Genomic DNA, 19,365 nt, shown 5'->3' with positions numbered 1-19,365 from the left:
TTAGACTTTCTAAAAAGAAGTGCCATCACATGGTGATGAGCTCGACTTGGCATTATGAGACCGTGCACAGAAAAGAGCGTAATCAGCTTGTATACTGGTTCTGGATGCAAGAGGGTTTGGTATTGGTAAGTGGTTGGAGATACTTCAGAATATCTCATTGAAATAAGTACCACGACAAGAAAATAAAAACAAATTCTCCTGCTCCCGGCTCTCCGCATCTTTTGATCCAATTGAGCACGTCTCGTGCTACACACTGCTAGTTTGCACATGCACACGCTCCTGGCAAGCAATCGAACTCAAGTTTGTTACTGCATAGGAGTCAGCCTCGACTCGAGCGTAATGTTCTCGAATGCCAAGGACTAGGCGTGATCCCAGCACAAATAATTGCATGAGCAAAAAAATACTGGCAACGCCAGTGTAAATCGGAGGTCCTAGGGAATTTGAGTTCTATAGAAACGATGAACAATGGTCATATATAGAGGTCAGGGAAAGTTCGACATACTGACGCTGAGATCGCAGGAGACAAATAACCAAGCTCGAGACAAGAAGCAACAACAAAACTGGTACACGTGAAATTTCAATCGAAGAAAGAAAGAGAACACATTCGCATTATCAGCTCACCTTGCAAAGTAAGCCACATGGGATTTCGTTAATACCATTAAACCGCTCTCGATGATATCTCTTGCCGAATGCCGTCGCAGTTCACGAAAGTGTTTTACAGCAATCCAGGCTGTGAGACACAGTGCGGCGACCTCCCATGCGGTAGTGAGTTTTCAAGTCGCGGTATACAGATATGTACTATCTCGCCACTTCAAGGTGACCTTGCACAGATAGGTGCAAGAACGAATGAGCTCCTCTGGCAATCGTCAATGAGCTTCGTGCAGCGGTATTTGATACATAAAATGAGCTCACCCCCTGACATATGGCTCGTTGTTATCGCGGCGAAAGCGCAGTAGACGATGTTGACAGCCAGGAAGGTAACAATGAGAAATATCATAACCTTTCTGGAGCCCTGATATACAGCACGTAACCGGAAAAGTATGATGAATTGCATGATGTTTCAGTCAAGTTGATACGAATAAGACATTGGAGTTGCATAGCTCACCGCCTATCATTACATTTGAAACGACGTTTATCCAATTTAGTATGACAGACACGATAAGACCTGACGAATCCAGTCAGTGGTAAGCCTCACAGGATTACGCGCTCGATACAAACTCACAGCTGTGGTTATTATGATTATTATCATATTGGACTAGCAGACCAATCGAGGATCTCACTCACCCCTACACGGAAGCGCAGTTTAGTGAATGGGAATGGCAGGAATATGTGCGTAATACTCACTGTATCCGTCATCGAAATTGTCGGAACATTGTCTGTATGCCACTGGTCAGAAGAAACAAACATCGTGTAAGCGAGGAGCCATACACAGTATGTTGATGCTAAGTGTGAGAGACAGATCATTAGCGCGATACAAGTCGCTTAGCTTTCCAGACATACACGACAAATAAAATTCCAAAATAGCGCACCTAGGATATCTTCAAGTTAGCACAAACTGTTGATCATATTATAATGCAAGTTACACACACTAAGATACAGAAGGGTTATCAGCGACCATCGTTGCCTCTGCGAATCAATCATACATGTAAATAAGTTTTCTGAATTTGGACTGTGCTCACCCAGACGAGTTCGACCTGTGATACTATTCTCAGCAATATGACTGTGCCGATAACAACATCGACCCACCTCTTGTCCAAATGTCAGTGCTGGCAACACCATCAGGATATCGGTGATTATTTAGTATCACATTACTCACCCCAATCGTATATTACCCCAGCAGAAGAAGCAACTGCGAAACCACAGGCAGGGTTACATTGAGTATCACCGTCAGCCAGCTGGCTCTCCACAAACCTGCAAAGTAGCTATAGATGAGAGTCCCATTGATGGCCGGCCACCATCTGGGATCATTCGAGACACGGTTCATACTGCTGTTCGAGGATGGATATGAGGGAATGGAAAAATTGGTAGATACGACGATAGCTTTCGTGCTAGATATATCCAGCATATTATGGTCCAAATGAGCATCATCACAGTTCAATGGATGATCGATCTAAGCTGACTGATCCACAATTTCAGCAACGTGTCCCGATGCCATTTTTAAGAGGAGGTTTGGTTACCAGTCAAGACTCTATCGATCAAATCATAGGAAACCATGCGGTTCATTGATCTACATCAGGCCCACGTGTGATGTGCAGGCTGACGGTCGAGTAAGTGCGTTTTGCTGACCCAGGTATCGCGGCTTCGGTGTCTCCCAACGGGGTTATATTTTGGGCATGGCGCCAGAACTGCGAAAAATCAGGGAGGACCACATGGAGCAGACAGATAACTCGCCCGTCCTGCCCGGGCTACCATGACATACCTCTCAACATCTGGTCTCGCTCCTCCCAGTCCTCAGTCTCTGGATCTGCCGCTTCGTGCGCACCTTGTTGCTCTCTGCCTCAGCTATCGGGTCATCTATCGCAGGAAATGCCAAAAAATGGTAAGCGTATTGTCAACTTGAATAGGATTCGATGGTGGGAAAGAATCAGTGGTGTGTCGTGTAGCTGATGCCGATAGCAATATGCATCAATTTCCACAGCCTGATACTAATCCTGATACATATCACTGTGCGTGGTCAGTGAATGAACGACACGTTCCCAGATCAAGATGGACAGCTTATTAGGCGACTTTTAAAACTCAGGAAGTGCCGCCTGCGTCGGCGGGAGCCTTGCTTGACCAATTAACATGAATGGTAACGATGAATCTGAGTTCATTGCTGCTTGGAGTAGAGTAACGAGCAGATACATTTTTGAGAGCAGAGGCAGACGACGTCGTCGACTCGTGGTTGCATGTCACGTGAAGTTAGAGCGGCCGCGTCTGAACTTTCCTTCCTCCGACACAGCTACTCAAGCGTAGCCAACTCGCAGACTGATGCATCCATACGCAGGACCAAAGTTCTGTTTCTGGGTACAAGGGGTGCAAGTACTCTTCAAAAATATCCCGACCAAACAGATTTTCTATCTAGAACCCACCGTGCGTGTTGCGAAACGTTTCATTGAGTATGTACCCGTCTCTGACCCTTGCTGGCGCCTAGTGCTGAACGCCGTCTCTTAGTATCGTCATCCCGTTGGAGATATGAGGCTATCCCGGAAATGCCACTATCGATACGCTCGGCACATGCTTCAATGATGTCTCGACAATTATCTTTGTCAAAGACCTTCGAGTACGTGACTGTATTTGGCCACTAACCGGTAGCCTCATCGAAATCAGCAGGATCTGTACTAAAAACCTCTCTCAGAGCTTGTAGAATTCATCGTTGCAGCATGCCAAGTCAACTCAGAGATCATCGATCAACTTTAAAGTTTTCGTGCACAAAGCAGAAAGACTCCAAGAAAACGACGAAATCGGTCCGTTCGTCCCCCGTGTATTCATTGTTCGCGTAACTGACATGGAGCCCAGAAAACTTCCGTCAGATGCACGAGCGCATTACGGACTACTTTCTGGATGAATCTCCTTCATTCGAACGGTTCTTTCTCAAGTTTCGTCTCACCTCCATATATGACCATTCTCTGAGAAGCGTTCTCTCGCATGATTCACAAATTGATTGACTCTGTCGTATCTAGATGAACTATTCAATGTCTTTTACTCTACGTGCTTTGACCTCCCTTGGTTTCTACTGTTCTCTCTGACTGGTCATGAAACACTGCCTCACCGAAGCCTTTCCTATTCGACACATCTAGTAAAATACCCAGACTCTCATCCACCCTTGAATAATAACACCAGACACAACAACGATCCACGGATAAGTCGATTTTTCTTAATAGCAAGGCCCCCACCAACAGCCACCGCCTCAACCGCCGCCTCTGACATCACTCCAACCAAAACAATATCCACTATCAACTAGTACCACTTCCCGCGTTCCTTCCACAGCGACATCACTATCGCATTCACACCCAAGAACTATGCTCACTTACTACTTCGTTACGCCGCACTCGCACTGCTTGCATTACTTCCTACGACGGTGTATGAGATGCCCAGAGGTTTGGTGGAGTGGAACTTTGTATGGGCCGTGATTGTGTTCGGGTGCACGAAAGGCGGAGAACCACTCGATGTAAGCCTTCGTCATTCTCTTCGAGATGTTTTCAAAAATATGAAGTCTGTCAGCTGCCAGTTGTGCCGGCACTTGGTCAAAACGCAGCCAAAAGTAGTTTTGCCCCCGATACTAGTCGCATCACGCATGACAATCACATGGTGATGAGTTCGACTTTGCATTATAAGAACATATGTGTACAGAAAAGAGTGTAACCAGCTTGTACACTGGAATGTAGCAAAAATAAATCTTTCTGGACGTAAGAGGTATCTATAGTTTGCTGTTGAAAGCACCTAGTAAGTGGTTGGAGATACTTCGGAATATCTCATTTGAAACAAGTACCATGACGAGAAAACAGAAACGAGTTCTCTTGCTCCCGGTTCTCCACATCTTTTGATCCAATTGAGCACATTTTGTGCTACACACTATGGCTAGTTTGCACATACACGCGCTCCTGGAAAGCAATTGAACTCAAGCCTATTGCTGCAGAGGACTCAGCCTCGGCTCGAGCGTAATGTTCTCGAATGCAAAGGATTAGGCGTGGTCCCAGCACAAACAATTGTATGAGCGAAAAAATACTGGCAACACCAGCATAAATCGCAGGTCCTAGGGAATTTGGGTTCTATAGAAACGATAAACAGTGGTCCATATATAGAGGTCAGGGAAAGTTCGGCATACCGACATTGAGACCACAGGAGACAAATAACCAAGCTCGAAGCTCGAAGCAGCAACAAAACTAGTACGCGTGAAATTTCAATGGAAGAAAAAGATAACATTATCAGCTCACCTTGCAAAGTAAGCCAAGTGGGATTTCATTAATACCGCTAAACCATCCTCGACGATATCTCTTCTCGAATGCCGTCGCAGTTCACGAAAGTGTTTTACAGCAATCCAAGCTGTAAGACACAATGCGACAACCTCCCATGCGGTAATAAGTATCCAAGTCAGGGTATACATAAGTGTACTATCTCCTCCCTCGAAGACGACATTACACCGATAGGTGTAAGAAAGAATGAGCTCCTCTTGCAATCGTCAATGAGCCTCGTGCAGCGATATTTGATACATAAATGAGCTCACCCCCTGACAAATGGCTCGTTGCTATTACGGCGAAAGCGAAGTAGAAAATGATGATAGCCAGGAAGGCAACAATGAGAAATATCATGACCTTTCTGGATCCCTGATATACAGCACGTAACCGAACAATCATGATGACTTGCATGATGTTTCAGTCAAGTTGACACGACTAAGACATTGGAGTTGCATAGCTCACCGCCTATTATTACAGTTGCGAGAAAGTTTATCCAATTTTGTACGATGGACACGATAAGACCTGACGGATCCAGTCGGTGATCAGCCTCAGAGGATTATGTACTCGATACAAACTCACAGCTGTGGTGGTTATTGTATTGGAACTAGCAGGCTAATCAAGGATCTCACTCACCCCTACATGGAAGCGCAGTTTAGTGAATGGGAACGGCAGGAATATGTGCAGAATACTCACTGTACTCGTCATTGAAATTGTCGGAGCATTATCTGTATGCCACCGGTCAGAAGAAACAAACATCATGTAAGCGATGAGCCATACACATTATGTTGGTGCTGAGAGACGGATTTATTAGCACAATACAAGTCGCTTAGCTTTCCAGACATACACAACAAATACAATTCCGAAATAGCGCACCTAGGACACAATTAAGTTAGCACAACTTGTCGGCCACATTATAATGCAAGTTACACACACTAAGATACAGAAGGGTCATCAGCGACCATCGTTGCCTCTATGAATCAATCATATATGTGAATTAGTTTGTCGGATTGGGATTCTGCTCACCCAGACCAGTTCGACCTATCATACTATTCTCAGCAACTTGACTGCGCCGGTATTAACATCAACCCACCTCTTGTCCAAAACCCAGCGCTGGCAACACCGTCAGAACATTAGTGATTCTATAGCATGATGTTGCTCACCCCAATCATATATCACCCCAGCAGAAGAAGCAACTGCGAAACCACAGGCAGGGTTAGATTGACACATCACCATCATCATACAGTTGGCTCTCCACAAACCTGCAAAATAACTATAGATGAGAGCTACGTTGATCATTTGAGACCCGACTCAGATCATATTACTGTTCGAGGATGGATGTGAGGGAACAGCAGACTTGGTGGTTTCGTGCTGGATATATCCGGCGCATTTATACGTGGTCGAAATGGGCATCATTTGATTCGATGATGTCGGCAGTCGCGAATATTTAAAGACTAGTGGCTGAAAATTGATTGTTTCAAGTGTTAATATACACCCCGATGCTATTTTTGAGACGAAGTTCTTATTGTGAAGGTTCCATCAGTAAGCCACGTAGTTTATTGATCTAGGCATCAGGCGGTCAGGCCTACGTGTATCGAACGAGCGTCTCGATATCAGTCTCGATGAGTCTCCGGGGTCAGATTCTGGGTATGGTGAAAAGCGACACATTAGAGAGGAACCAAAGAGGAACACACGGAGCAAATGGACAACTCGCCTGCCAACAAACCCTCTTCAAGCATACCTCTCGACATCTAACCTTCTTGCTCCTCCCGGTCCGCAGCACCCGTCACCTCGATGGTGGGAAAGAGTGGTGCAGTGTAGCTGATGTGTATCAATTTTCACAGCCTTATACCAATCCTGATGCATTAAAGTTCAAATCCATACGTAAGGTAAGTACATCATATAGCGCGAATGTTACCGCTAGTATCCATTTATCAAGTTCACGTCTCACCCACACCCATTCTCTAATAATATGACTATAGTCTCAAATGATCCCACGTGGTGGCCGTCCATCGATGTACATCGTTTTGCCAGCTATTTTCCAGGTTCGTGGAGAGCAGTCGGATGCTGAAGCTGATGTCTCAATCTGAACTTGGCTGTGGTTTTGCAGTTGCCGCCTTCGTTGTAATGACATATGATTGGGGTGAGCATGATGACATCAAAGGACTGTTGATGTCTCACAAGTATTTTTCAGCACTAACATTTGGACAAGAGGTATGTCAACACTATCACCGGAACCCGTCTTGCTAATAATCCTTTTGTAGGTCGAATTAGTCTGGGTGAGTACAGTCTCATGCCAGAGGGAACACACATGCAAGTACACTTAATTACAGAGACAACCCTGGTCGCTCATGACAGTGATGTATCTCAGTGTATGTAGCTTGTTTGTCGTTGTTGCCATTGTGTGCTGACTTGAAAGTATACTAGGTGCGCTACCTTGGAATCCTATCTGCTGCGTATGTTCCCAAGGCTAAACATTCGGTGTTGTGCTAAGCATCTATCTCTTATAATCAGTCTGTCCATGGTTGGTATGTCTCCTTAGTACGTTCACTGTCATCTCTTCTTCTGACCAGCGTTATTCAGACAATGTTCTGACCATCTCGCTGACAGATACAGTGAGTCTTCTGTATAAATGCCTCCCATTCCCCTCAAATTAACCGTGGTGTTCTGTAGCAGTGGGTGCGGCTCTTTGCTGACTTCTCAGTCCACTAATGGCTGCCACGCTTTACTATCAAAGATGTGAGTCTGTTTGGAGTGTGCGCTACCTGAGACTGGTCGCTGATCGGATTTGTCAGGCTGGATGATGTACATTATATGGGTTTGGACGGTTTTTGTGGGATTTCCGATGTTGTGGGGTGAGCTTTGCACTTGCGAGACCTCGGTGATATTGGAATGACTAAAACATGCTGCAAGCCATCATCATCACTCGGTTGCATGCTATGTATCAACGAGACAGGAGGATCCTGATATTTCTTGTTGTCACCTCCCTGGCGATCAACACTTTTGATGGAGTGACAACTGTGATGTCAACGATGCATACTTCAGGAGGTACGCTTAATTATGGATGAAAACGAACATGCATAGGGCTCATTGATGGACACCAGAGGAACTCATTCTCTCCGGCACCTACCAGTGCAGGATTAGCTATACAGGAGATACCCTAGCTCTGTATTCTGCAGCTTGGATACTCTACATTGTGTGGGAGGTCCTCACACTATGTTTCGCAATCTGGATTGCGGTAAAACACTTCCGTGGACTGCGACAACATTCGACAGTGGGGATTATCGGGGATTTTTTTACGGTGTTGATGAAAACTCACGTGGTTTACTTTGTGAGGTAGGTTCATATTGTAATTATTGTTGTCCTTTTCCACTGAAGGGTCGGACTTCGTAGCTTTGTCGCTGTTTCGTGTTTCGCCCTCATCTTCGATTTATCTTCAACATTATCAACGGTATGTCAATCTTTCGCTTAACTCTGCATGCAACCACGATTCATCATTTTTATAGGGCCAAAATCTCGTAGGAAGTCAGACTTATGATGGCTTGGCTCAGATTTTTTTAGTCGTGCACATGTTTGTGCTGGGACCACGCCTGATCCTTGGCATTCGAGAATATAATGCTAAGCTAGTGGCTGACCCCGACCCAGCATCCCGCATGACCTCAATCGCTTTCCAAGAGCGTGTGCATATATCGACTAGCAGTAGTGTATAATGCTCAGTGAAGCTGACGCAAACCGTTGTCTAGTGCTTGCAGGGAGCACAGGCAATTTGTTTTTTGTTTCCTCGTTGCGGTGCTCAAGTAGTTGTTTGGTGTCACAAAGTAGATGTCAAGGAGACATAATATTTTCGTCGTAGTATTTATTCGAATCATTTGCTATAGGTCCTGTTTCAACCAATCCAATGTCCTGGAGATCTCTACTGTATCAACGAAGGAAAGCAGTGTACAGAACGGGAAAGTCGAGGAGCGAGAGATGTTTATAGGCGATGTCGCCGGAACGTTAGATGCGAGTTTCTATGTGCTCGTGCTTCTCATCTTCGAGGATAGCTCGTGACCCACCTCTCGTCATATCGGAAGCACTATGGGAGAGGCAGGCTGAACAGCTACAAAGGATGGGCCGAAAATACGCAGCGGCTCATTCGGAGATCTCCTAGTAGTCCAGTACCATTCTGGGGTATCTCACCCGACGAAGTATCATAATAGGCGGGACCCTTTTGTTTGGCCAGCTCCACAACTAAACAAAAGCGGTGAATGAACAAAAATGGATTCTGACCTATCGATATGATGTTAGCTGTAAGCAACGCGCAATCTTTCCTGCAACTATCTATTTATGCTCAACTCGTTCAGACCGCTGTACAGGTACGTAATGGGACTCCCACCCAACCTTGAATCATCTCACCAGATTCAACTTCAACGATCCACGGATAAGTTGATTTTCCTCAATACCAAGGCCCCACCAGGCGTTGACCTACAGCAAATGATTCGAATAAATACTACGACAAAAATATCACATAAACCTATGTCTCTTTGATATGTACTTTGCGACACCAAATAACTACCTACCGCAACGAAGGCTTGGAATTAGTGATGTGCACGGCCCGGCTTGGCCTGAAAGCCGCGGCTTCGGCCTGGCTTCAGACGGCTTTGGCTTTGAAAAACTGCGGGCCAGGCCAAAGCCGTCAATGACGGCTTGGCTTTGGCCTGGCTCGGCCTGAGCCGCGGCCCGAGCACTGAAAACAGAAAAATGGTTCAGACAAGGATGACATACTATTTACACGAAGTCGCTGTCTGATTCTACGAGATCCTCATCTCCCTCCAGAAGAGCGTCCCAACCTTCATCCTCGGCATCACTCAGCTTCTCGGAGTCGTTAGTGTCTGACTCAATATCCAAGTCCTCGAGAGCTTCCTCAGTTGATGATGATGGTCCAGGCTCACGGAAGAGTACGTCGTGGCGGAGGGCGCATTTGACGCATTGAAGTGCCTCAACAATGTCACCCTTGAGACGGTTTCGGCGCTTGCTGATAGTGATACCGCCCTGTGAGAACGCGCGCTCACTTGAAACTGACGATGCCATAATTGACAGGTACTGAAAATGACGAGTGTGCTATCTGCTAACACTGTGGCAAGTGAGTTGTGTCGAGCTTGAAAAGAATGTCTGCGACTCACTGTGATTCTTACCACATGAACATGCACACAATGTAAGTGATTGAAAAGCTAAAATGAGACAGAAGTCAGATTTTCGATCGACGATCGTCAAACAGTTTGAGCTTGGGCGCTGCAGGCACAGTTGACTAAGCCGCGGCCTGAGCCGGCGGCTTTGGCTTTTCATTAGCCCAGGCCAGGCCAAAGCCGTCACCAGGCCGTGACTTTGGCTCGGCTCGGCTTGGCCTATTCAGGCCCGGCTTGGCCTGGCCCACGGCCTGAAGCCGGGCCGTGCACATCACTACTTGGAATGGAGACAAAAATCCCTGTTTGATACAGAGCACCGGACAAGAGCACCGGACAGTTACACACCATGGCCAGTCAATATATGCATGCGCTCCTGGAAAGCGATTGAGGTCATACCAGATACTGCGTCGGAGTCAGCCATGAGCTTGGCGTGATATTCTCGAACGCCAAGGATCAGGCGTGGTCCCAGCACAAACATCTGCACAACGTTCAAAATTTGAAGCAAGCCATAAAAAGCCCGAGTTTCTATGGGATTTAGGTCCTATAGAAATGATAAACCGTGGGTGTATGAAGAGGCAAGCGAGAGATTGACATACCTCTGAGATTGTTGGAGAGAAATTGATAATGAGCTCGGAGCTAGAAACAGCAACAAAGCTACCATGTTCAACCCTTCAGTGGAAAAAGCAACAACAATCACGATATGAGCTTGCCTCGCAAAGTAAACCACATGAGTTTTCATCAACACCGTAAAACAGTCCCCAATAATTCCTCCTGCCGAATGTTGTCGCAGTTCACGGAAGTGTTTTACTGCAATCCAGACTGCCAGACACAGTGCGAGGACCTCCCACACGGTGGCAAGTATCCAAGTGATAGAAATCAGAAGTATGCCATCTTTTGCACATCCAATTGAGCACTGATAAGTACCGGAGAGAATGAGTTCCTCTGGTATTCATCAATTAGTCCCATGCATGTGTTTTCATCAAAATCAAGTGTACCCCCTGAAGCATGCATCGTTGTCATTATGATGACCACTCCGTTAAAAATGTTGTCAGCCAGGAAGGTGACAATGAGAAATATCAGCATATTTCTGGATCGTTGATACATGGCATGTAAGCGAGTGATCATAATGACTTGCAGTATGTTTCAGTCAAGTCAATATCACTGAGGTCTCGTAAGCGACAAGCTCACCCCACAGCATTGGAAATATCAAAGTAGACGTCCAATCCTGTACGATGTACATAATAAAGCCTGACAAATCCAGTTAGTGACAGCCTCAGGTAGCACACTTCAAACATACTCACATCTATGACAGCATGGCGTGACAGTCATTAGTCAATCAAGAAGTTAGTAAAGAACCACACCCACTGCTACAAGGTACCGCGGTCAATCGGAGGGGAATAGTGGGCATCTGCGCAGAAGACTCACTGTATCTGTCAGCGGGATGGTTGGAACGCTACCTGTGCGCCAATGGTCAGAAGAAGCAATGATGGCGAATGTACTAAGGAGACATACTCAGGACGGCCAGGCTGATCATGAGAGATGGATGATTAGCACGACACTGACTGTTTAGCCTTCCGAACATACACAGCATATAAGATTCCAAGATAGCGCACCTAGGATACTTTGAAATCAGTACAACGTGGCAACCGCAAAAAAACAAGTTACATACACTGAGATACAGAAATGTCATTAGGGACCAGCGTTGCCTCTGGAATCAAGCATATTTTCATGTGTGTTCATCTGACATGAGAGTCTACTTACCCAGATCAATTCGACCTGTAAAACCATTTTAGCGAGATGGCTGCTCCGACCATAGCATTAACATACCTCTTGTCCGAATGTAAGTGCTTAAAATGCTTGTAAGATATCAGCATTCCTTTACTATTATCATGCTCACCCCAATCATACATCACCCCAACAAAGGCAGCAACTACGAAACCACAGCCAAGGTTAGAGTGAGTCAGCATCATATCCGACTGCTCTCTACGAACCTGCAAAATAGCTGGCAAAACGGTATGCATCGATGGACGGCCACCAAGTGGGATCGTTTGAAACTATGGTCATATTGGGAGAGACTCTAGTGGGTGTGGGTGAGAGGCGAACTTGGTAGATGTATGTCAATAAAATTCGCGCCATATGTACGTATAACTGCTATCCAGTGCATGAGTAATCGAAATCCGAGTCAAGGGGTGATGTCTGTGCACTCCACGTAGATTGCTTGACTGTGAACGTGTCAGGCACCATAAGTTCTTGTATTCCTTATACAAAAAAATTCTGGACTTTGCTCCAGCTTCGTCTGGTGCTGAGTCAGATTTGCGTTTGGTTCGACTAGAAAGGTTGGGCTGTGCCTAGAGCGTTTACTCTTCGCAAGCAGACGAGTATGAGATTCGGAAGTGCAACAACTTGTTGACTTGGGACAACGCGAATAAAGGAACGATACAAGCTTGGGCTACACACCTATTGCTCTGCACTAGTGAGCCTGGAGTTCACTGGTAGATGTTGACATGAGAGTCAGACACGACAGTCAATTATGCAACTAATGTGTCGGAAATCTCCAGGGGTGCCTTGCAAGTGTTCCTTATTGGGACATTAATTTGATGACTGACAACTACATTGCGTCTGTATTCCCATAGGGTGTGAGTTATTTTAGGGCGCTTGAAAGGATGCACGTGTCGCTTACAAGTATTTTTAGCGCTTCCAAGTTGCTTCCAAGGCTTCGGTGCATAAGATTCAGACTGAGTTCGTCGGAAGTTGCCGATATTAACTGTCATGTTAATACAGTTGCGGTGAATGATGCTAACGTCGAGTCGACTTATAAAATTTGTTGCCTCTACTATCTTCTCAGTATTGTCTCCTCCCTTTCTGTGTCTGTATTTTTAACAACACTCCTGTATGGCGCTGACCTGCACCAAACTGGTTCGGTGCATGGATGACTGATACTCTCCTATGAGCCCTATGCCCTATGAAATCATTTTCTCTATGATCTGAAGTCAGACTGAGGCTAAGGGAATATTTTTTGTTTTTACGAGTTTGCATGCAAGCGGACTGAATATTTTAGTACATTTAATTCGGCAATGAGTTCTGCTTAGTCAGCCATGGTGATGACCCAGACAAAACTCCCACGCATGTCAGGTGACTGTGAAAAATATTTCCCACATATGTTGTCCTGGAAAAACATTCGTAAAACCCTAAATACTAGGCTCGCGTCATTTTCACCCTTCAAACAAAGCAAAGAAATGACAGACACACAAAGGATTCACATCATGTGACATTTCTTACTCTCTTTCTGGACTTGTCATCAGGAGTTGGATAGGTCACATGACTAGCAACAAGCCAGGATGACTTAGCAAAATACCCAATGACTCATTATGACTCACTATGACTAGAAATAACTTTGAACTGACTCACTATGACTCACCCTGAATATATGACTCATTATGACTCTTTACGACTCTTGAATGACTCTTTATGACTCTTGAATATACTAGTAGCACAGCCACATTTATTGTGTATATAATGACCCCAGTTTTGAAATAAAAAACCAAAAAAAACCAAGTGGGAGTTTTCAGCCCATCTAACATTAAGTTGTGAGTAAGGTGTGATAAGTGTCAGCATCAGTGTCAAGAACTGTTCAAGACTGAGAGGAACATTCTCAAGAGACAGTAATACTGCAAGCTCATCATACTAAACGACTAGCTGCGAGCTCACTGTGTGCAACAACCAGCAAGCAAGGTACAGCCACAGTTTTATTCAAATTTCTATTTTCTTTTCTTTTCTCTTTTGTTTTACTTTCACCAGCCTTTGGTGTTCTCTTTCCAAAAGGCATATTCCAAAATATTCGTGTTGTCTCTACGTCCACCTAAGACTCAGAGTAGCTTAGTGGGGAGACTTAAGGGATTGATAGTGAAGCTTGACCTCACTCATCTGAGTAGTGATACTGAGCCAAGGTTTTCTGTGCCTGCTAGGCTTTAGCTGTTGAAGAGGGGACTTGGTAGTAAATCCAAGGACGTCCGTTCCTGAGTCTGTTTGAATACTCAAAGTGAGTTCCTTGACAGCAGGTTCAATATTGAGCTAAGAGTTCTACAATAAAGCATTTGACTAGTCTTGACCTTTGATTCTACCTGTTTTGTGCTGAGGGGGTTGATCATTGTAATTCCGCACCATTCTTTTTGGAGTACAGTTTGGTAAGAGGCACTGTTGTTGAAAGGAAGCTTGAGGAAGAACTTTCTATTTCTTTGGTTACTGCCATACTGTCGGGCTGACCATTATTTGTTTGTTTGTTTGTTTCTGTCAAGTCCATAGATTGGATTGACCATCGTATTTACTGATCTTGCAGAAGTATCTTTAGCTGAACGTACTTTGGGTAGTATACAACTAGCCACCCACGAACGACCACGTTATCAGTCATTGGTATTTGTCTGAATCGCTGACCGTGGAGATATTTGTTTTTATAGGTGTTTATCTATAGATCATCTATCTAAGAAGACAGCGCCAAGCAGAAGCGTCGCAAATGGTCCAGCCAGGCGACGCAAGTATACTGTCAATGTACTAAATATACCCTCGGCCTCCAACAACCAAATTCATTGTCAATACTGCGATAAGTCATTCTCGTCTCGCGGGATACGATCTCACGAGCAAAGTTGTTTGAGAAGACGAGAGAAAAAGAAGGATGATGATGAGTTTGCAGTGCTCGCAGCACAGGCGGTTGAGGAGCAAATCAAACAGAAAGGTATGTGGTGAATTGTGCTTCTATCGACTTAAAGCAATAGTACTAATATCTCTTACCACACAATCATCAGCCAATCCAACCTGTTCAACCTGCACTGCCAGCACTGCCTACCAATCCACCACTCATTCTACCATTGCCAGGAGGCAAACATGCCCCTGCTAAGTTCAAGGGGAAGTATAATCAAGTCAAGAGATTCATTCGTCACTACGAGAGACTATGTGACCAACTCCTAATCACAACTGACCAAGAAATGTGTGAGAATGTTACCTTGTACTGTTCCTCAAGCATCACTCGGCTTATAGAAATATTGCCAAGCTACAGAAACAACAACTGGGCCGACCTGAGGGCAGACTTTAACAGTCTCTTTGACGCAGATCGGGACGCCAAGCGATACAAGGTTCACAGCCTAGTAACTTTTGTCAACAAGCATCGGTCAGCATCTATAAGGACATTGTCAGATTGGAAAAAGTATACCCGGGATTTTATGGCTATAGGAGGATGGCTATTAGCAAAGAGCAAAATCTCAAGCAATGACCATGCTACCTACTTTTGGAAAGGAATTCCTAGAACATTACGTTCCAGAATCGAAACACGGTTATTAGCAACAACACCCCTAAGAGATATGACAACTCCTTTCTCCTTCGATGAGGTATCCCAAGCAGCAGAGAAGATTCTGCAGCGTGACCGCTTTGACACTGACTTAGTATATTCAGATACGGATAATTCAGATAGCAGCGACTCAGACAGTTCCAGCGACACTGATTCAGATACGGAATCAAGTTCAGATTCAGAAGAGGATTATCAGAAGAGGCGCAAGTCTTCAAAGAGAGCAAAGCATAAGAGGCACTTACCCAGTAAGACCATTATACATAAGACTCGCTTTGAAGATGGAAGCTCTGATGAGGAAACCCCTATTACCAAGACACGAAGAGCAGTTCACAGACAATGGGCTGCTAAGCAAGGCTCACAAGAAGAAGTAGAAAATTTGATTCAACAACTGGGAAGAATGAAAATAGGGGATGCTAACTATAGCACACTCTACTACCAAGCTATAACCTTAGATCCTGCAGTGAAAGATATTGTTGAGAATCCTTTAAGCAGAAGGAGAAGAGAACAAGACATGGGCTTAAGAGACACTAGATTTCCCAGTGCCAGATTCACACCAAGAGACAATGGAACAAATCATATAACTAGAGGTACCAACAATCAATACAATGTACCTAATAGAACTAGTACTACCCCTAACTACTCTAATACCCCCTATCCTGACAAACTAATCTGTTATGGTTGCGGAGAAGAGGACCATGGATTAGCAACATGTCCAAGAATAGAAGAACTGCTTACCAAGGGTGAGTTAGTAAGAGGAAGAAGCGGACAGATTATGTTGCCAGGGGAAATACCCCTAAGAAGATGGACGGGCCAAACAATAATCAATGCGTATGAAAATTGGAGTCGGACAGCGAAGACTCACTTTGTAAGGTGGACAGAACCCGAATCGGAAGATGCCGCGAGTGAATCCGATGGCTCGGAAAGTTGCTGGATGGCAGAGCACATGAGCGATGATGAGTCCGACGAAGAGGAAGTTTGCGCTTACCCGGTATACAGAACCCAGAAGGAAGGCGCGCGCAAAAAGTCCGAAGTGTTTGATGGTGTCTACCCGACGATGGGAAGAGATGCGCGGGAAGCAATGAAAAAAGAACAACGTCAGAGATATGAGCTGCGGGGAGACAGACAATACGCACCTGCATCAAGGACACAGCCTCCGAAGACCTCCGCCGAGCTTCCGACGCCCAGAAAATCCAACCCGACACCTCCGCCCAAACAAACGGTGCCCGAAGGCCGCGAGTTTAAGATAGTAGAACCTAGAAAAGTCAATGAATCAGTAAGGAAGTCCCCGGAATATCCCAGGGAGGACAAGGAGAACATACCTTTAAGGCCTGCAGCACGTCCAGAGTTAGTAGAAAAAGAAGAAAGGAAAGACGAACCTAAAAGAATATGGGCGTGCGAGAAATTCGCGCATGTGCCCAACGTTGATGGAGAAGCGCGGTATGATGCGCAGGACGACAATGTCGTCATGGAAGATGATGCGCTAATAAAAAGTAAAACAAAAGAGTTAGCAAGAAAGTTGGGAAAGGATGATATCAAGGACGTACCGAAAGAAAGGGCCAAGGCTCATATGCCCATCGATCATGTGATCGAACCTAAAACGGGAATAAGGCGATCAGAACTTGCTGATGGAATCAGCGCAAAGCTGGTTCTAAATAGAATATTGAACGTACCTGTAGAATTAACCGCTGGTGAGATCCTGGGGGTATCTAAAGAGTTAGCCGGACTTTTGGCTGAGTCAATAAAGCCAAAAACAATAAACAGAAAGGACGTACATCTGGTGTATGACTCGATGAAAAAGAGGAAGTCAGAAGCCGAAGGTTTCTGGATCACGGAAAATCCCGAAGCACGGACGAAAGAAGCGCTGATAGAACTTCCGATCAGAATTCACGGAAACAGTCTAAAAGCAGTAATAGATACCGGAAGTCAGCTAAATATAGTATCGGAACACATGTATGAGAAGTTTATAAAACTTCCGATCAACCGGAGCAAGACACTTGTGCTACATGACGCAAATGGCGGAAAGGGGCTGCTTAAGGGGCTCGTATCACAAGTTCCTATTAGTATAGGATCGGTTCTCACAATAGCCGAAATTTACGTAGGAGAAGCGGTGCCATTTGACATTTTGTTAGGCAGACCCTGGCAAATACATAATACAGTGTCAATACATGAACGTGCTACAGGTACTTGGTTAGAATTTGGGAATAGCCCCACCAATGATGACATATCCGAAGTTCTAGTAGTACCTTCCAAATTCGGAAAGAACCAAGAAAGCGGGGCAAAGAGCTGGAATATTACATGTTCGGCAATAACCGATATCAAACCGTTCCATCAAGAAGTATCTAAAAATAGTACTACTTCTTCGGAATCGGTTAATGTAGCGGTACCAAATATGGAAAGTCATGAGGACTGCAGACGTGTGCTCATGGAAATTCAGTCACACATAGTTCAACAAATCGCAAAAATGGTCGATAATTGTATGGACTTAATGAATAGTACAGTACATACCATAGATACAGGAAAGGGTATAAAAGAAGAAGAGACTTTGAGAAAAATGAACAGTCCAAACCCATCAATCACAATGCCCCCTAACCGAGCTGTCACACTGTTTCAACCAAATCCGGAAATGTTGCAGTACGCCGGGACCACGCATGACGTCAGATTCGCGCATCCCGGACATCACGCGTTTAGGCACACCGCCAATATTTCCAACGCGCATTCTATCAAAGGCAACCACGAGGCCGACTTCTTAGTCCTAAATAGTTCACAGTATAAGGAACTTCAGGAAGAAGCCAAGCACGTGGGAGAATTCATTCCCAGTATAGTAGTTTCGGCTAAATTCGCCGAGCCGGACCTCATTTCCCATTACGGAAGCATTACCATACCGGCGGTTGAGCTTCCCGTTGACGCCCGATCAATTCGATCACCCACCCCACTTGCGTTTGCCAAACACATTTCCAACGGCGCATTTCTTAAGGATTACGACGGCGACTTCCGCCGTTTCCATAACCTCTGCCTCCCTCTCCCCACCATCGACTTCAGTGACCTTGTCCACATGACGGACGAGGACATCAGCGCACTACCGGAAATTCCCGCCAATTCGGACATACTGGTAAGTGCCATATCAATACCCGATACTACTACCTACAATTTTTTTAAGGAACTCCACCTCCCAACTGATGGCGCGCACCATCTGTACCCGCGTTTCGTCGTGCCCGGCGAGACGCAGGGTACCAGTCCAACCCAGACTCAGGTCCGACAAACCGAGGACCCCCGCAGGAAGCTCTCACAGGCTTCGCCTGCATTATCACCCTCCATCCTCACCCCAATGTATCCCAATTCCCCGGCTGACCTTATCCCCAAGATCGAGTCCATTGGCGACGCTATAGCCGGACTCGCGGATGAGTGGGTTCGGCTGCCCAAAGTTCAATTTACGGACGGTACGACTACAACTACTACTGACACTACTGACGATGAAGATGACGAAATGGACGCGTCGGATGACGATGCTCTCATCTCGGACGACGAGAGCAGTGCGTCAGACTGCTCCTCCTTCGCGGACGATGACGACGACGACAACACCATTTCCACGCATGCTACTGCCATGCAGCGGCTCGCGCATCTTGCCCGCGACCTCACTAACCCACTCTCCTGGCGCGTTATGCCCCAACTTATCCCCTCCCTCAGGTTCAGTCGCACCCTCGACACTCTCGAGGAGCAGGACGAGTCCATGGATTTCACCCCTCGAAACACGCCCGTCGCCTTCGGCCTTACCGCCGACAAGCTCCAATACGACCCGTTGCCGTTCCAAGGCGAATTCGACAAAGAGCTTGTCCGGCGGGTCGCCAACATGACCTACTACTTGTCCCGCAAGATGATGGCCCAGGGATCACGCGAGCTAGGCACTGAGCTTGCAAGCTTCCATGCTGCT

General features: G+C 45.7%; 8 protein-coding genes across 8 annotated transcripts; 3 read left to right on the top strand and 5 right to left on the bottom strand.

Annotated features, from left to right (window-relative positions):
• Nucleotides 1-3: 3 nt before the first annotated feature.
• HD556DRAFT_1411193 (uncharacterized protein) lies at nucleotides 4-1,128 on the bottom strand. Its single transcript, XM_041304171.1, has 5 exons — nucleotides 1,106-1,128; nucleotides 913-1,040; nucleotides 622-856; nucleotides 503-560; nucleotides 4-447 (listed from the first exon to the last, which is right to left on the bottom strand). The coding sequence occupies exons 3-5, from the start codon at nucleotides 657-659 to the stop codon at nucleotides 247-249; spliced, it is 297 nt and encodes a 98-aa protein (XP_041154448.1). The 5' UTR covers nucleotides 660-856; nucleotides 913-1,040; nucleotides 1,106-1,128; the 3' UTR covers nucleotides 4-246.
• On the bottom strand, nucleotides 309-1,376 carry HD556DRAFT_1411190 (uncharacterized protein). The gene is made up of 5 exons (XM_041304170.1): nucleotides 1,345-1,376; nucleotides 1,223-1,286; nucleotides 913-1,165; nucleotides 622-856; nucleotides 309-560 (listed from the first exon to the last, which is right to left on the bottom strand). Exons 3-4 carry the CDS (start codon nucleotides 1,052-1,054, stop codon nucleotides 774-776), a joined length of 225 nt encoding a protein of 74 aa, XP_041154447.1. The 5' UTR covers nucleotides 1,055-1,165; nucleotides 1,223-1,286; nucleotides 1,345-1,376; the 3' UTR covers nucleotides 309-560; nucleotides 622-773.
• Nucleotides 1,195-2,228, bottom strand: HD556DRAFT_995722 (uncharacterized protein). Its single transcript, XM_041312216.1, has 10 exons — nucleotides 2,178-2,228; nucleotides 1,912-2,119; nucleotides 1,817-1,849; nucleotides 1,747-1,766; nucleotides 1,680-1,694; nucleotides 1,588-1,626; nucleotides 1,501-1,529; nucleotides 1,429-1,442; nucleotides 1,345-1,376; nucleotides 1,195-1,286 (listed from the first exon to the last, which is right to left on the bottom strand). Exons 2-10 carry the CDS (start codon nucleotides 2,063-2,065, stop codon nucleotides 1,281-1,283), a joined length of 342 nt encoding a protein of 113 aa, XP_041154446.1. The 5' UTR covers nucleotides 2,066-2,119; nucleotides 2,178-2,228; the 3' UTR covers nucleotides 1,195-1,280.
• A 2,243-nt stretch (nucleotides 2,229-4,471) lies between these two features.
• HD556DRAFT_1411156 (uncharacterized protein) lies at nucleotides 4,472-5,341 on the bottom strand. Its single transcript, XM_041304169.1, has 4 exons — nucleotides 5,207-5,341; nucleotides 4,917-5,151; nucleotides 4,808-4,865; nucleotides 4,472-4,751 (listed from the first exon to the last, which is right to left on the bottom strand). The coding sequence occupies exons 1-4, from the start codon at nucleotides 5,334-5,336 to the stop codon at nucleotides 4,548-4,550; spliced, it is 627 nt and encodes a 208-aa protein (XP_041154445.1). The 5' UTR covers nucleotides 5,337-5,341; the 3' UTR covers nucleotides 4,472-4,547.
• Nucleotides 5,342-6,608: 1,267 nt separating this feature from the next.
• HD556DRAFT_1411143 (uncharacterized protein) lies at nucleotides 6,609-7,447 on the top strand. The gene is made up of 7 exons (XM_041304168.1): nucleotides 6,609-6,823; nucleotides 6,917-6,979; nucleotides 7,045-7,077; nucleotides 7,129-7,148; nucleotides 7,199-7,213; nucleotides 7,268-7,306; nucleotides 7,362-7,447. The coding sequence occupies exons 3-7, from the start codon at nucleotides 7,062-7,064 to the stop codon at nucleotides 7,425-7,427; spliced, it is 156 nt and encodes a 51-aa protein (XP_041154444.1). The 5' UTR covers nucleotides 6,609-6,823; nucleotides 6,917-6,979; nucleotides 7,045-7,061; the 3' UTR covers nucleotides 7,428-7,447.
• HD556DRAFT_995398 (uncharacterized protein) lies at nucleotides 7,202-8,702 on the top strand. Its single transcript, XM_041312215.1, has 7 exons — nucleotides 7,202-7,251; nucleotides 7,608-7,673; nucleotides 7,730-7,789; nucleotides 7,848-7,982; nucleotides 8,039-8,270; nucleotides 8,328-8,385; nucleotides 8,441-8,702. Exons 2-7 carry the CDS (start codon nucleotides 7,646-7,648, stop codon nucleotides 8,642-8,644), a joined length of 717 nt encoding a protein of 238 aa, XP_041154443.1. The 5' UTR covers nucleotides 7,202-7,251; nucleotides 7,608-7,645; the 3' UTR covers nucleotides 8,645-8,702.
• A 1,734-nt stretch (nucleotides 8,703-10,436) lies between these two features.
• Nucleotides 10,437-12,163, bottom strand: HD556DRAFT_1503986 (uncharacterized protein; the record flags this gene model as incomplete). The annotated part of the gene is made up of 13 exons (XM_041309003.1): nucleotides 10,437-10,640; nucleotides 10,696-10,768; nucleotides 10,843-11,041; nucleotides 11,095-11,229; nucleotides 11,288-11,324; nucleotides 11,525-11,556; nucleotides 11,612-11,625; nucleotides 11,684-11,712; nucleotides 11,769-11,807; nucleotides 11,861-11,875; nucleotides 11,927-11,946; nucleotides 11,997-12,029; nucleotides 12,091-12,163. 13 exons carry the CDS (start codon nucleotides 12,161-12,163, stop codon nucleotides 10,437-10,439), a joined length of 903 nt encoding a protein of 300 aa, XP_041154442.1.
• Nucleotides 12,164-15,450: 3,287 nt separating this feature from the next.
• Nucleotides 15,451-17,634, top strand: HD556DRAFT_1503985 (uncharacterized protein; the record flags this gene model as incomplete). Its single annotated transcript, XM_041309002.1, has 3 exons — nucleotides 15,451-16,656; nucleotides 16,963-17,254; nucleotides 17,297-17,634. Coding segments are annotated over 3 exons (1,836 nt in total), but the record flags the coding sequence as incomplete, so codon positions are not given.
• Between the last annotated feature and the right edge of the window lie 1,731 nt (nucleotides 17,635-19,365).

Source organism: Suillus plorans (assembly GCF_016647745.1).
Source record: "Suillus plorans strain S12 chromosome Unknown HD556scaffold_84, whole genome shotgun sequence".
NCBI lineage: Eukaryota > Fungi > Basidiomycota > Agaricomycetes > Boletales > Suillaceae > Suillus > Suillus plorans.
Note: the sequence above shows the minus strand (reverse complement) of the source record. Positions and strands in the feature narration are given on the sequence as shown.

Bases quoted from the DNA above. Each gene is read 5' to 3' on its own strand.
- HD556DRAFT_1411190 (XM_041304170.1), bottom strand. From the start codon at position 1,054: ATGCAATTCATCATACTTTTCCGGTTACGTGCTGTATATCAGGGCTCC. The intron at 857-912 runs GTGAGCTCATTT...GACGATTGCCAG, and splicing joins AACGAGCCATATGTCAGGGG to AGGAGCTCATTCGTTCTTGC.
- HD556DRAFT_995398 (XM_041312215.1), top strand. From the start codon at position 7,646: ATGGCTGCCACGCTTTACTATCAAAGAT. The intron at 8,271-8,327 runs GTAGGTTCATAT...CGGACTTCGTAG, and splicing joins CACGTGGTTTACTTTGTGAG to CTTTGTCGCTGTTTCGTGTT. The intron at 8,386-8,440 runs GTATGTCAATCT...TCATTTTTATAG, and splicing joins TATCTTCAACATTATCAACG to GGCCAAAATCTCGTAGGAAG.
- HD556DRAFT_1411143 (XM_041304168.1), top strand. The intron at 7,307-7,361 runs GTATGTAGCTTG...AAAGTATACTAG, and splicing joins TGACAGTGATGTATCTCAGT to GTGCGCTACCTTGGAATCCT.
- HD556DRAFT_1411193 (XM_041304171.1), bottom strand. From the start codon at position 659: ATGGTATTAACGAAATCCCATGTGGCTTACTTTGCAAG. The intron at 561-621 runs GTGAGCTGATAA...CACGTGTACCAG, and splicing joins CATGTGGCTTACTTTGCAAG to TTTTGTTGTTGCTTCTTGTC. The intron at 448-502 runs GTATGTCGAACT...TCGTTTCTATAG, and splicing joins CTCCTGCGATCTCAGCGTCA to AACTCAAATTCCCTAGGACC.
- HD556DRAFT_995722 (XM_041312216.1), bottom strand. From the start codon at position 2,065: ATGCTGGATATATCTAGCACGAAAGCTATCGTCGTATCTACCAATTTT. The intron at 1,767-1,816 runs GTGAGTAATGTG...TGGTGTTGCCAG, and splicing joins TGGGGTAATATACGATTGGG to CACTGACATTTGGACAAGAG. The intron at 1,530-1,587 runs GTGTGTAACTTG...AAGATATCCTAG, and splicing joins TAACCCTTCTGTATCTTAGT to GTGCGCTATTTTGGAATTTT.
- HD556DRAFT_1411156 (XM_041304169.1), bottom strand. From the start codon at position 5,336: ATGATTGTTCGGTTACGTGCTGTATATCAGGGATCCAGAAAGGTCATG. The intron at 4,866-4,916 runs GTGAGCTGATAA...CACGCGTACTAG, and splicing joins CACTTGGCTTACTTTGCAAG to TTTTGTTGCTGCTTCGAGCT. The intron at 4,752-4,807 runs GTATGCCGAACT...TCGTTTCTATAG, and splicing joins CTCCTGTGGTCTCAATGTCG to AACCCAAATTCCCTAGGACC.